This window comes from Candoia aspera, chromosome 1, assembly GCF_035149785.1.
Source record: "Candoia aspera isolate rCanAsp1 chromosome 1, rCanAsp1.hap2, whole genome shotgun sequence".
Classification (NCBI taxonomy): domain Eukaryota; kingdom Metazoa; phylum Chordata; class Lepidosauria; order Squamata; family Boidae; genus Candoia; species Candoia aspera.
In genome coordinates, this window is record NC_086153.1 from 182,997,282 (window position 1) to 183,012,100 (window position 14,819).

General features: G+C 39.4%; 1 protein-coding gene across 1 annotated transcript in view; it reads right to left on the reverse strand.

The window, feature by feature from the left end:
• ANKAR (ankyrin and armadillo repeat containing) overlaps positions 1 to 14,229 on the reverse strand; it is a 52,334-nt gene extending 38,105 nt beyond the window's left edge. The window contains exons 1-6 of the mRNA XM_063318072.1: positions 13,632 to 14,229; positions 10,462 to 10,899; positions 8,476 to 8,639; positions 7,468 to 7,583; positions 3,668 to 3,845; positions 2,201 to 2,420 (exon numbers count right to left, since the gene is read on the reverse strand). Of these exons, the coding sequence (XP_063174142.1) occupies positions 2,201 to 2,420; positions 3,668 to 3,845; positions 7,468 to 7,583; positions 8,476 to 8,639; positions 10,462 to 10,899; positions 13,632 to 14,229 (1,714 nt within the window). The remainder of the gene's footprint in view (positions 1 to 2,200; positions 2,421 to 3,667; positions 3,846 to 7,467; positions 7,584 to 8,475; positions 8,640 to 10,461; positions 10,900 to 13,631) is intronic.
• Positions 14,230 to 14,819: the final 590 nt, after the last annotated feature.

Sequence of the window (14,819 nt, forward strand, 5' to 3'; positions counted from 1 at the left end):
GCAACTAACTTACCTTACTTACTTTCAGGGGGTGATAGTCATGACAACTTTTTATGCAATTCAAAAGCATAAATCACCTTATTATCAAGTTGTAATTGTATGATTTTTTTTTAACTTAGAAGTCATCCCTCTTTTTTGAGTTGGATTACTTCTCACTTCCATTTGTGGAACTGGAGAAGATGATGTTGCAGTGTGTGTGTAGGGCAGGAGGGTGGGAATCACTACCCATATGTAGGGCAAAGGGCAGATACTGCTACTTAGGAGAAGGCCTTGTGCTGATATTCCATGATTCTCCTCTTAACACACTCTTCCACAAATGGAAGAAACTGCAAGAGAACAAGGGAAAATTGCAAATGGGAGATAATTGCCACTATCCCTTGTTAAAAAGTCAGTATTTGAAATACGGCAAGTACAAACAAAAATGTGTCTGGAAGTATCCTTAATGGGTTTGAAGATAATGCTGGATTTATTTACAACTCACAACTTCTTTCTCCGGTATCCTTTTCTAAGGGAAGTGTTCCTGAAAATAAAGATTCACTTTCAGGTCAAAGTTATAATTTGTAAGGTACCAATATGACACAAGCTACACTGACACATTACACTTAGCCAAAATGACATTATAGCTTAGTATTATGTACATACTAAATTATAGTGTATGATCTCAATTATTCCGAGTTTTCAGGGCTTTCACAAAATGCTGTAAGCTTCCTTTTGTATTATTTTGCTTCTCTAGCAGGTTCTAGAGCAAAACTGATTTTTGAAATAATTTTTCATATAACAGGTTGATTTTGCATATGTGAATGTTCCCACTAATTCAAAGATTTATATTATTACCTCTGTCTCACTACTGCTAAACAGTATTGATTATAAGATATGGAGAGCTGGCACAGCTTTATTTTATATAAAAAGAGGGTAATATATTTTTAACTTACCACCTTTTGCCTCTGGTCTTTGGAAACGTTTTCCTGAAAAAAAAAATTTTTTTGTTGATGTTGATATTGTTGTCATTGTTATTATATTTTTATCTGACCATTTTCTTTAAAGATCTTATTATATAACAATGTAAAATAAATAACAGATTTATCACACATAAAAAGATAAAAGTCTGAACATTGCCTACTCATTATTAGGTAAGAATTGTGGGTTGACAATCTTCAGGTGATTTAATAGGTGAGGATTAAATTACTGTGAGTTCTAGTCTGCCTGGTGACCTTGGGCTGGTCACTCTCAGCCCTAGGAGGAAGGCAGTGGCAAACCATTTCTGAAAAGCCTTGCCAAGAAAAATGCAGGGACTTGTCCAGGCAGTGTCTGAGAATTGGACATGATTGAATAGATTAAAAAAAATACTATTAAGTATGCCTTGCAGTTTTAATCTCAATATAAAAAAGACGGATTTACAATGGCTTCATTCATATGTTAAGCTAAACCATAATTTGCTTTGGTTTTGGCTTAGCCCTTACCTTGATAGCTTAGCCTTGTATGTGAACCAGGAAACTATAGTTTACTCAAAAAACTATGTTTAACAAATCCCGACAAAGCATAATGTGTGAACCCAAACACTGAAGACGGATATTTGAAAGATGCACAATCATATTAAGCCTTGGATGCTTAATTAGCTTGTAGCATAAAAACTGAAAATCAACATGCTAAGTTGGATAAATTACCCTAATTGACTACAGAATTTTGAGTACAGATGTTGAGTACAGATAAAGAGCCAGTTTAGTCTAGTGTTTAAGGCTCCAGGCTAGAACCAGGAGACTGTGAGTTCTAGTCCAGACTTAGGCATGAAAGCCGGCTGGGTGATTTTGGGCCAATCACTCTCTCTCAGCCCACGATGTCAGGTTCGGGAGACAAGCCAGTCTGTCAATTCTTGTTGCAACCAACAGATCAACATTCGGTTGATCTGAAAAAAAAAGTGGACCCAGCACATGCAGGAAAAACGCTAGGAAGACAAAAAAAAAAAGACGTTGAGTACAGATATTGAGTGTGAGTCCCACATCGATAAGTTATGAAACCTATAGAAAGAACAAAACAGAATCTCATAAGTTTTGGAAAATAAAATGAATGACATCCTGAGGAATAAATACTTTGCAGAATATCCATATTGATTTCTTTTTTACACAGTTTCCAAGTTCAGAATTTAGTGTTGCAAAGAAGTGGGAAGGACTAGCAGGTTATTGGCAGCATCTAATTTTCTTACCTTGGCTAACTGGCATGGAACGTCTTTGATTAATAGTTAGATGTGATTTAACCACCTGACATATAATTGGCACACGGTTGTAAATAGCAGCATGATGGATGTATGCATAACCACAGTCATCCGTAATAGCAAGACTGTTGATGGAGGTCTTGCGGCAGAAGGTAAGGAAGATGGCAGCTAGTCCTCTTTCAGCAGCAGATCTCATGCCAAAAGACAGGCTCTAAAACCAAAGAAACAAAAACAGTGAAGGTCACTCTCACTCTTTGTGCCTTCAGTTATGGCTCCTTCTTGGTTTCAAATCATTACATATGATACTATAACCTTGGGGGGAAATATAGAGGTTAAAGATGTAATTGCGATGCTGAATTATATTAAAAAAATATGGAATTCGACATTTAATGAAAAATGCTGGCTCTGCTGAGCCAGGGATTCAACAAAGAGAATTATTCTATGTAGCTGAAAAGAAATTTACAGACCTGATATTAAAAAGTGGATTCATGTGTTCTTTATCAACTGGTGAAATTTGTTTGTATTCTAAAAAATGAGAAGAGGGAGCAATAAACTGTATATGGCAGCTGGAGGGAGTGATAAGAAGGAATCTTGGTAGAAGTGGAAGGAAATTCTCCTAGTGGTCCCCCCTGCCCCTTCCAGTCCTAGAGAAAAATCTCTTTTTTGAATATGAAACTGACCACTATCAGTTTTCTTTTCAAATATAAGCAGTACTGTTACTGGAAGGTTTTCCCTTAGAATTACACCACAGAAGGAAAGGAATGAATTCTCCTTCAGCAGATGTACAAATCTATTAATTATCTGCCTCACTTCCCAAATGATGCTAATTAAGTTTTTAAAAACCAGGACTTTCAACTCAAAGACCACTTCAGCATTGTCTAGTTTGGCCCTCCAGTGCATAACATTGCTGGGAAATGAAACAATAAGAAGCCAGAACGCACAGTCATCGCTTGAAAATTGCAATGTGTGAATGAGATACCACAAATTAACCAATTATCAGATGGTCATTTGCAAAACTGCATGGGGCTCTTGCAAATCTAATAGTTTTGCACCAAAACGATGTAGATGATTTTTTTCTTTTACACAGCTGTTGAACTGCAGAAGCCCTGTTCCATTTTGTATTTAACCTCCATAATTGTCACATGGTAGTATATGACCTGATTTCGTTCCAAACAAAATCCTCTTTGTTCAGTTGCCAATTCAGTCCCAATAAAAAAGCGATGTACTTGTATGAACCACCCAACAGAAATGTAAGAAACAGGAAGGTCAAGGAACAGTAAGGAAAAGCATCTGATAAACAATAAGAGGACAGAAGTTGGGTCTGAAGGACAGTAATACAGATTAGTTTGATTTGCCGATTAATACATTTCCTTTGAAATAATTGTCACAGCAATAAGAATATAAATGTGGTTTTCCATAGACTTGTTCTGTAGAATATTCAAACCCTTAAAAACATACCTTACATTTAATAGCTTTCTTGTAGCCAAATCTTTTCTTGAATTGCTCCATTGCTTGAATATCAGTTAATGGAAGCCTTTTTGGTTTAAGGGTGCTTATTATTTCATTGATGGCTCCCCACCACTGAGTTTTAAAAAGCATATAGAAAGCTTCCAGTTCAATGCCAATCACGTAATACCTGTTTAAAAAAAGAAGCCATGTTACATTAATAATAGAATCTTATAATGTATCACATTACACCTATATATTTCATAGTGCCTTTGGAAGGAACCTGCACAATGGTGATCCTCTGACTAAGAACAATCCATATACGTCAGTCCTAAATAAAGCTATTTCTGCTTTGTCTGGGACAGGCAATTTGGACTGGGGGATCTAGCAGTCTCCAGTACTTGGATGGCAGTGTGGTTGGCTACAAGCTTTGTATGCCTTAATTTAATTCAACCCAACCAGCCTTGCCAAACCTAATGCCCTCCAGATGTCTTGGGCTGCAGGTTTCTACCCATCAGCTTTGAAGATACATTTTAATCCAAGCTATTTGGAAGGCACCAATTTAGGAAAAGCTGATCCACATATCTCCATTGAAGGAGAGGTGACATGAATTAAAACATAATAGAATAAAATTATATTTAATTTATCCCATCTACCTTTCCTTGATAGAATATATAGTTCTCCATCACAACGTTTTAACTTGACTATAACTCTTGTTACTAAGTTCAAAGAGAAGGATCCAAAGCCACTCAATAAATTTGCTTTGATTGGTACCACATATGGGCATCAAACGCTCCAGAAAGCACGCAAATGGGAGAAAGCTGCAGGTAGGCAAACTTTGACCAAAGAACAGCTGTTCTTTCTGCATGAATGCCTGTGACAGAATACCCTGCCCTCCAGTGTCAGATACAAACCTCCAATCAACTGCACAGCTAGATGGAAGATAGCGCAACAAAGTGGGTGAAAAATGATATGGCCCATGATGATGGATGCCCATCTCAGATTAAACAAATATCAACACACCATAGACAACCTGAAAGAACAACTAGAACAAACTATGACTTCTGAACACATCAACATGCTGACAACTACAATCAAGACCACATCACTGAGACAAGCCGAAAAAAGGAAAACCAAACTCCAAACCAAACTACTTAAATTGAATTCCAGAAACAAAGAGGCACCAGAACCAGAATGGGTGGTCAGCATGTCCAGCCGCCCACTATCCACTGCAGAACACAATATCCTACAGAGAGGCCTAAACTACAACACGGAAGATGCAAATAAATTAGAATTCTTCGCAGCTCTAGAAGTGGCATTTAAAACTACAGGACTCACTACAGAAACCCAAGAGGATGTAAGACAGACAATCATACCGCAAATCAGAAGGACGTGGAAACAGAACCAGCTGAAAGCAGAGGACAGAGCAGCCCTCAAACACCTAAAGATGGGCCAAACCATCATCATCCTCCCAGCAGACAAAGGTCGCACCATCGTCATTATGGACAGATCACAGCATATACAAAAGGCCAAATAATTACTTGAGGACAAAGAAACTTACATCCCAGTGAACACCAATACCATACAGAAACTGGACAACCAGGTAAAAAGAATTCTCAACAACCTCACCAAGAAAGGCCAAATTACACAAGAAGAACAGAGGTGGATGAAAAGCAGTGGACCCGTCCTCCCACGTTTCTACGGATGCCCCAAGATACACAAGCCAGGCATACCACTTCGGCCCATTGTATCATTACCAGGGCCTCCCACATATAACATAGCTAAAGAGCTTACAAAGAAACTCAGACACCTCACAGAGGAGAGTGAACATTCAATCAACTCCCCACTACAGTGCCTCCAGAAAATCAAAAACATAAAAATAGAAGAAGATGAGATCATGGTATCATTCAATGTTACAGCTCTCTTCACATCCATAGACCAGCACTAGCGAAAGAATCCATGGCTGCAGTTTTGTGCAACACACCAGACCTAGCCAAATACACCAAAATAGAAATACCCAGGATAATAGACCTCATCAACCTCTGCCTTACGACCTACTTTCAGTTTGATGGAGAAATATACCAACAGATCAAAGGAACACCCATGGAATCACCGATTTCAGGACTTATAGCAGAGATCGTAATGCAGTTTCTGGAAAGGATAGCACTCCCACACATACAACCCAAAGTATGGATCCGATATGTAGATGACACTTTTGTCATAATACAAAAGAAACAACTGGAAGAAACCCACAGAACCATCAATAACATCTTTAATGGAATAAAATTCACAAGGGAGGAAGAAAACAACTCACTACCATTCCTGGACATCCTCATCAGCAGAGGAAATGATGGTAAGTTAGAAACACAAGCCTACAAGAAAGCTACCCACACCAACCAAGTGTTCCATTACCAAAGTAACAATCCAACCTCCCACAAGAGAAGCTGTGTAAGAACATTATTCAGACGAGCACTTACACACTGCAGCAACCCAGAACACCAGAAAAAGGAAAAAAGATCATCTGTACAACATCTTCCAACAAAATGGATACCTGCTCAACTTTATCAAAAAGTGCCTCACCACCCAGCCCACTACAACCCAACCAATGGAAACTATGAAAAGGATAACACTGCCATACATCAGAAACATCTCAGAAACCACCAACAGACTGTTACAACCGCATGGCATCACCATAGTACATCAACCAACTAAAACTCTTCAAAACATATTAAGCAACCCAATAGACCCAATAGCCCAAGAAGAAAAAACAGGAGTTATTTACAACATACAGTGCAAAGACTGTAACAGCCACTATGTAGGACAGACGGGCAGAAGACTAGCAGAGCACATCCACGAACACCAGCTAGCAGTCAGAAGACACGATGAGAACTCCTTAATCTCACAACACATGGACAGATTCAACCATAGTTTCAACTGGGAAACTGAGCATCCTAAACCAAGTCAAATCCAAGAATGCCAGAGAATTCCTGGAAGCCTGGCACTCAGACAAAGCAGCCATCAACAGACACATAGAGGTAAACAACATTTATATACCATTCAGAAGAGACTAGAAAAGCCCAAAGACCAGTACACTCCCTTGCCAGCAATCAACACCCAGATATGCAAAAATCAACACTAGGATTAACACCAGATGAACCATCAAACAGCACAATACACCCTAATCAAGGAACTATTAATTCAGGCAATCACCCAAGCAGCAAACAACAGCCCAATCAAAGAACTCCCAAGGAGAGAACAACACCCCTACCAACACAAGCAGGGCAAGCCACAGTATATAAACCGAGAACAAGGCCCACTCCCTCTTTGCACTGAAGATGTTGCCTAGTCTGGCAATGAAACGTCTGCAAGAAAACAACAAGGCTCAGAGAGCACCAAGGACTCCACACTCAATAAATCTCATGGTTTGGTGAGAAATTTGAACCTACACTTCCTAGTCAAACTCCATACCACAATGGCTCTGCAGAGAGAACTTAGACCTTATGGGCTCTGTGTGTTTATGTTTGAATGAATGAATGAATGAATGAATTAATTAATTAATGAATGAACAGGGAAATTCTGTTTTCCATTTAACACTTTCTGATTGATTGTCAGCATTTGTAATAATTTCTGCATTTTTACTTGTTAGTATAGTTTGAAAATCATATGTAAAATAATATTTGCCTTGAAACAGTAACTTCTTGTATTCACATAAATGCTTGTGAGTACCTTAAGGACTCAAAATGTCTCAGCTACTTTGTACTTAATCTAGTGAATTTTCTAACTGAATGGAAATATTTCTGCATGCTCTTTACCTTTTGCCATCAAAATCCATTACTGGTATGGGATAATGTTCTCTGTAGGGTGCATCTGGGTCCAGCAGTTGAGTAAGATGGTTTAGTGCACATGCGTGCATTTCATCATAGGCAGCCTATAACAAGAAATGCTAAATATATCTGATGACATTTAAAAATGAACTCTACAGATTTGCTGTTATTGTAAATATTTTACCTCTACTTCTTTGCAACAAATTTCCAAGTTTTCCCCTGTTCTAGAGAGGAACATTCTATATAGTTATAATTTGCATGCTGATTTATAGAGCAATTACATTGAGCAAATGGAGACAGTTAACCGAAAACATTCTTGTATGTATGGTAAGTTTAATTTTGGCCAATTAAGTTTCCATCACAAACCTGAAGGCCATTACAGAATCTGGATCTGAGAGTATCAGCTAGCCGAAAGTATTCTGTGCTGCTGCTTCTATATTAATCTCCAGTGAAGTTGATTTCCACAACTATCTCAAGTTGTGACACAGAGCCTTCAGAGTAAGTGCTGAATACCTTACTAAAGGCAAAGGTTTCCCTTGACATGAAGTCCAGTTGTGTCCGACTCTAGGGGGCGGTGCTCATCTCCGTTTCAAAGCCGAAGAGCCAGCGTTTGTCCGTAGACACTTCCGTGGTCATGTGGCCGGCATGACTGAACGGAACGCCGTTACCTGCCCGCTGAAGCGGTACCTATTAATCTACTCACATTGGCATGTTTTCGAACTGCTAGGTTGGCAGGAGCTGGGACTAGCAATGGGAGCTCACCCCGTCACATGGATTCAAACCGCCGACCTACCGATCGGCAAGCTCAGCAGCTCAGCGGTTTAACCCGCAGTGCCACCGTGTCCCATGAATACCTTACTACTGAACTCAAATCAGCCTCTGCCCACAATTGAGACACTGTGGTAAGCCTCTCTCCACCCACCCCTCACTCTATCTCTGACACAGACAGAATTACTAGTTAAAAAAAAAAAAAAATTATATTAAACAGTTTGATACCTTAACCTCCTTTGAAACATCTTCAACTGAAGGAGTCCCAATATCAAATTCAATGCCACCATGGAGATGGAAATACTGATTCTGGGCATACAAAAAATGTTGGCACTTGAAATCTGTTCCAAGCAGAAATGGGGGCAATTCACGTTCAGTTTTAACTTTGTCATCTATAAAAAGGAAAAACAGAGTTTGATTTAGAATGGTAACTGTCACTATTGATTAATCTGTGTTATGAATATTTTTAAAAGGAATTACACTTTCCAGATAACTTCTAGAAACTATGATTTTCAGTATTTCATCAAATGGATTGCTTATCTGGCAAATCAATCATTAGCAAAGAAAGAAAATGCTACTGTATGAATATGTGTAAATGTGTGCTTGCATTTTCAAAGTATATTTTTTTCAAATAAAACCAGTAACCCAATTTCCAAATGAAAGGAGTTCTGCACCATGGCCCCAAAAGTCTATTTGCTTGGGAAAATGAATACAAATCGCGGTTACGGTCCCAAACATATTTTAGTAAGTTACCCATCTCTATACAAATAAACATTTCTAAAATATACATGGCTACTCAGAGAATTCATGATTTTATAATGAAGAGTGTACATTTTAGCAATAGTAAGTGCAAACATTAAAAAGGAACCTGCAGTATAAAAATTTCTTTTGGAATTCACTGAAATTTGTAGCAGGACAGGTGCACAACTGAAAGAATAGAAGGCATAAACAGCAAAGACAAATCAACTGCTCAGTATAAAGCAGTTCATTATTTCTGTATCCTATTGTTAAAATTATTAATAATGATACACAAAGAAAAAATAATTCTCCAAAACTGTAAAATGTTTATTAGCTTCTGATACAGGATTTCATCCCACTTCTTTTTTCACCCAGTTTTTCATTTTTTTTCCCAGCTAGTCAGCTTTCTGTGGCTAATGAGTTTACTCAGTGCTCACTGGGTTGTTTTGGGGGGTTCTTTTTCAAAAGCCTGCCAAACCTGAATCTTTTTAAGCACAGCCACTTTTTGTTATACATCCATGCTATCCAAAAATAAAAAGAGAGACCAAGTGGGTTTTCACCACAAAATGTTGCATTTCTCCTTGGGTGTTTTATCTGAAGCAGATGAAAAAAAGAGGTCCTGGATCTCTGCTCGCTGGAAGTAATTTTTCATGTTGAAAAGTATTTTTACCAAATATTAAACATTTTATAGTACTAGTTTGCAGGCAAGGACGTGAGACTTTGCATGTGCAGTAACTAAGTTATTTATTTGGTCTGGAAAATCCAAGAGTGATTTAGAAGGTCATGCCACTTTTGACATGCAATACTAATGGTGAAGTTTGCAGGATTGCTATAAGCCATTGTCTCTCAGCCCAGCCCTTCAGTCTCCAGTAGAGGTATAACAATTAATTATGGTTAGGAGTTCCTATATACTACCTGTTCTGCTTAGCAGTAGTTAAAAGTAGGACAAGGCCTCAGGATCGCAGTCTAGAGCCCCACAACCAAGTGGGAGCCCAGATGACTTTTCAGAGACTGGCTTGTAATAGCAGCATCACCCAACAGATCCAGGATCAATAACCATACTGTATGCTGAGATCTAACAGGGTTGGTGTTATTCTCTACAGCATCATCTCTTGTCTTGAGGCAGGTGAAAGATCCTACCAGTTTCTGGGGTGTGTTAGGAAGACAAAACTGTTTAAAATATAGTATTGGCATGCTCCAGACTACAAACGATAACGGATGTTCCAGCGTTATATATGTCAATAAACCCTGCTCTGCCAAATGGTAACTGGCCTGTCTAGGGAGAGAATAGACTCTAGCCTACTCTTACCATTTTTTGATGTGGTGGTTTGTGGCATGAACAACTGTGTGACTATCATTTACAGATTTAATGGTATAACCCAGGTTTTTCAGCTCTGTGATAACATTTTCAATGGCTTACACATATTTCATTATCTGATTAAGAGATCAGTTTCAACAGACACAGCATACTCTTACCTGAATATGGCTGAAGAAGCCGGTTTAAATTTGGAATTTTATTTTTTCTTTTTAAATTAACAATAAATGGGATGAGAAAGCTTATCATCTTCAGGTATGCTATGTTCTTTCGAATTTCTACTTTTTTTTCTAGATGTTTCTTCACAAGTTTTAGTTGAAGAACTAGTCTCTGCTGTAGTCTCTGATATGAAGAAGCATCAAGGCGGTCCTCAGTCATTCTAACTGCATTAGAGAGGTTGTATGCTGCATCAAACAGGAACACGTCTTCATACTGTTGAACCTTTGTAGTCGCAAATATCAGCTTAAGTACTATATGGTCCACAAACTGCATAAAGAAAGTTTTTTCTTCTGTGCTGTTAGGATTGTAAGTTGGATCTTCATTCATATTTTCATCATAGATTCCTTGAAACTCTGGTTCTTTTGAAATATCTATTAGACCTATATCATATATATGCACATAAAGGATCTATAAATATATTAAATAAACATAAACATATTAAAATACAGATATATCCTATCCTATATGTATATGTCTCTTAAAAGGAAAGAAATGTCAGTTATATTCATGAATGTCCTGCCTTAGTCAGGCTTAGAAATGTGACCAATGGCAGATATATTAGATGTGGTTCTACCTTGCTGTAGAACAACATGTTCGACATGTTAAAGGTAACCTTTTTTGTGTTTAGCATGCTTACCAAGCATTCTAGTGCTTGATTAAAAAAATAATCAGGAAATTATTCTTACAGAACAACCCAGTTGCTGTGAGACTAGGCTGAAGCTGCACAACAAAGCAAGCACGTAAGCAGAGGGGAATCTTGTCTAAAAGATCCCTTCAGGGGTAGACAAGAAGGAGGCAAGTCATAAAGGAAAAAAAAAAAGAATGCCACCCGAACCAGACAAAGACATCAAAGGAGATCAAAGGGACTGAACAAATGGACACCCCCACCCTAATCCCATCCACAAAGCAAGGACTTTTGGGGATAAAAGGGGTCCCAGAGCCCACCCACTCCTTGAGTAGTTTTTGGATCCACTTGGTGGCTTCTGTCCCTCTAGCTAGTGCCTGGCAGCCTAGTTGGGAGGATGTGGGTAAGTGTGGATGAGCGTATGTGTGTGTGCGTGTGAGGAAGAGCAAATATACCTTGCAACCAGTAAAGTTTGCTGTTACTTTAAATTCACTGGGTCTCTGTGTATTACAAAGAACTGGTTGTGCCTCAGTGTTTGGTTGGAAGTGATTTGTATGTGTTCCTGATTACTTCCCGGCTGTTGACCAGGGCGGTGTGTCTTGTCTGCTCAAGCCGCACCTATCTGGAAAACCCAGGTAGAAAGCAAGGGGGGCTGACAAGATCCGAGTGCCTCAACAGGCTGCAAGAGTGTGAGTGAGTGACCATAAGCCAAACCTGGGAGCAGCTTGTGTTGTGTGTGTAACATTGCTGTGGTCAGAATATTTTGCCCTCAAATCTCTTAACTATTCAAAGCCTTGCCACCAATCATCTGGCTGAATGGAAATGAGGGTAGAAACATGTCGGTGCACTCTGCTTTCCTCCTATCAGGTTTTTGTTTGCTTGCTTGACTATTTCTTTCAAGAGCTAGTATAAATATTCCTCACATTTGGGAGTATCAGAAAAACCAAAATAACACCATGTTGAAGGAAGGACCCAGAGAGAGTGGCATGTGTGCACAGCAAGGTAGAACCAGCTAAAACCAATGAAGTCTAGATGATACCAAACAAAAAATGAGGAAGCTAAAGTAACCACAAGGCAGCAAGCACAACAGTGACCGAGGTGGCAGGTGATGGAGGACTGCTGGCACAAGATGAAAAGAAGAGCTGTATGAGGACTTGTCAGGAGTCTCCATCTGTGCATGCAACCCTCTGTCAAGCATCCTGTCTTCTCCAACACCCCTTGTATTTCCTGGCCAGTATTGTAGTGGGGCTTGTTGAGTGTGAACGTGTGATGTTTAAGCAATTGTATCCAATAAAGCCAAGAGATTAACAGAGACTCTTAATGTCCTATGTTTCTCTGACTCCTCCATTACTGCATACATCCTGAAGTTCAAATCTGTAGGGGAATATAATAGTGATCGGGGGCATGGGGGAATAGGCTGAGGACCCTCTAGATTATTTTTGTTAAGACAGCCTTGGGGTAGCCACTAATTTTTTAGCTATGTTTGAGGGTGTTAGGGAAGGTTATAATCAAGGGATATGCTGGGGAACAGTGAATAGTGTGTAGGATTGAAGTATAGAACGTAGAAAGTGAGTTAGAGTCTTGGAGCATGGCAGTGAACTGCTGAGCTGGGAAAGGAAGAAGTTGGCATCTTGTAGTGGTGGTGGCCAAGGAGCCTCTGACTGTTTCAGTGGAATGTGGGGTCAGAGAAAGTGAAAAACATCTGGCAGAGATGTGGTAGGGGTAGAGCTATGTTTGAAGAAAAGAACTATGTTGAACGGAGATGGAGAATCTATGGAAAAGGACAGCAGAAAAGGAAGGAAACAGGCTTTGAAATGTAGAGAAGAAGAGAGATTCCAGGCACTCAAAAATGAGCTTACTGTTAAAGGAGTCCTGGAGATGGTGCTCAACAGATGCGGCAACAGGAACAATCAGTGGACTAGTGAGCAGTGGATACAAGGGAGTAAAAAGTTATGGGAAGCACCTCTGCTGGAGCTATATGACAGTGTGCTACTTTTCCAGGAGCAGAGCCCATGCTGTCAAGCTGGGGTGCCTAGTAATTGGTGAGTGTGGGCACTGGAGGTCTGTTCAGAGCCTCTCTGATTGCCACCACAAGTCCTGCTGGAAGGGCCTTGATGACTGTGAAGGACCTTGAACAATTGCCTGGGACTAGGCACTCAGCCTTTGGTTGGCTTTGGGCGCTGGGGTTTTGTTAAGCTTGGCTGTCTGGGTAAGAGATGGGGAGGGATGTTGGATGGCACCTCTGGAGTGGGAGAACAGGGGTAATGATCTCTCTAATGGCCAGGTCCCATATGTCTGTTTCACTTAGGTGTACATTGCCAGGCAGCCATGGATGCCCAAAGCTTCTTGGTATGTATTCACAACTTGCAATATATCAGATATGTGCAACTGTCATAGGTGACAGTTTTCATCCTGATGATTACTTTCTATGTACCTTGTGCTGCATTTCATGCAGTGGTTACAAACATGTCGGCAAACTTTTCTTACCAGCTTGACAGAACTCTGCAGCAGCTGTTTTTTCTGTTTGGGGGACACCATCTTGATCAACGTCCATGCTAGAGCGCCACAGTTCAGAGAACCTTGTCCTTTTTTCCTTGGGCATGTACACCCCATGCCACAGGGCTTTCAACATATAGTCAACAGCAATTAACGTTTGTCCTATTCTTGTATCAAAATACGCTGGAGGGAGTGAACAAGAAGTACTCTGATCATAATTGGCGTCTAGACTGATAGAAGGGATTTGATTCAGACAATAAATGCCCACAGCCAACTCTCTGATCATTTGATGAATTTCCCGACAGTCCAAATCTAATCCTGGCTCCACTGGCATAAGCAAAATAGCCATTTGAGTATTGATGCCTTTCATCTGACGCAGAAGTCCACTGGGAACGTCTAAGGGATGACGCATGTCGTCTTTGGATGCCAGCCAGCTGCAGAATGAGTTGGTAAGTAATTCCTGAAGCTCACTTCGCTCATACTTCTCAAAGAAGGCACTAGCATTTCTCTGCGCTGCTAGCTGTGCTAAGTAGGCTGCCTCATCTAGTTGTTCATTTCTAAGGACTTGCTTTTTAATTGGTCTCAACATTCTTCAAACTTTTCTGTTCTTCTGTTTCTAAATATAAATTATTTGGGGGGAGAGTTAAAAACTGAAATTAAGGGTCTTAAGATTTGTTGGAATCCAAATATACTTTTATAAAGGACACAAAGCAGTGAAGCATAACCTTACAACATGGTGATGACATATGGCTATAGTAGATTACTGACATTTCAGCTTCCTCACAATTTGGCAACTCCAGATGTTTGGGGTTACAATTCTAATAATCCCTATCCTGTCTGGGAAGATGGATATTGTAGTGCAAGATATTTAGGATAAGATTGGGTTAGGACATAATTCTCTGGTTGTTTAAAATTAATTATGGAAGTCCCACTTTAAATTATTCAATAGTATAATAATGCTTTATTACTTTTAAATTGGTAGGGTACATGACTGTGTCAGTGCATCACACACCTGGAACTATTGTTCATTTGCTTCACTGCTCACAGTAAAATATATTTAAATTACATAATATTTCAGTGGATACTGATAAAGAAAGGTGATGTCCATACATTAGGTTATTAATAATCAATGCTGTTATTTAATTAGATTAATATGAGGTGTGTAGCTCAATTCTTTAT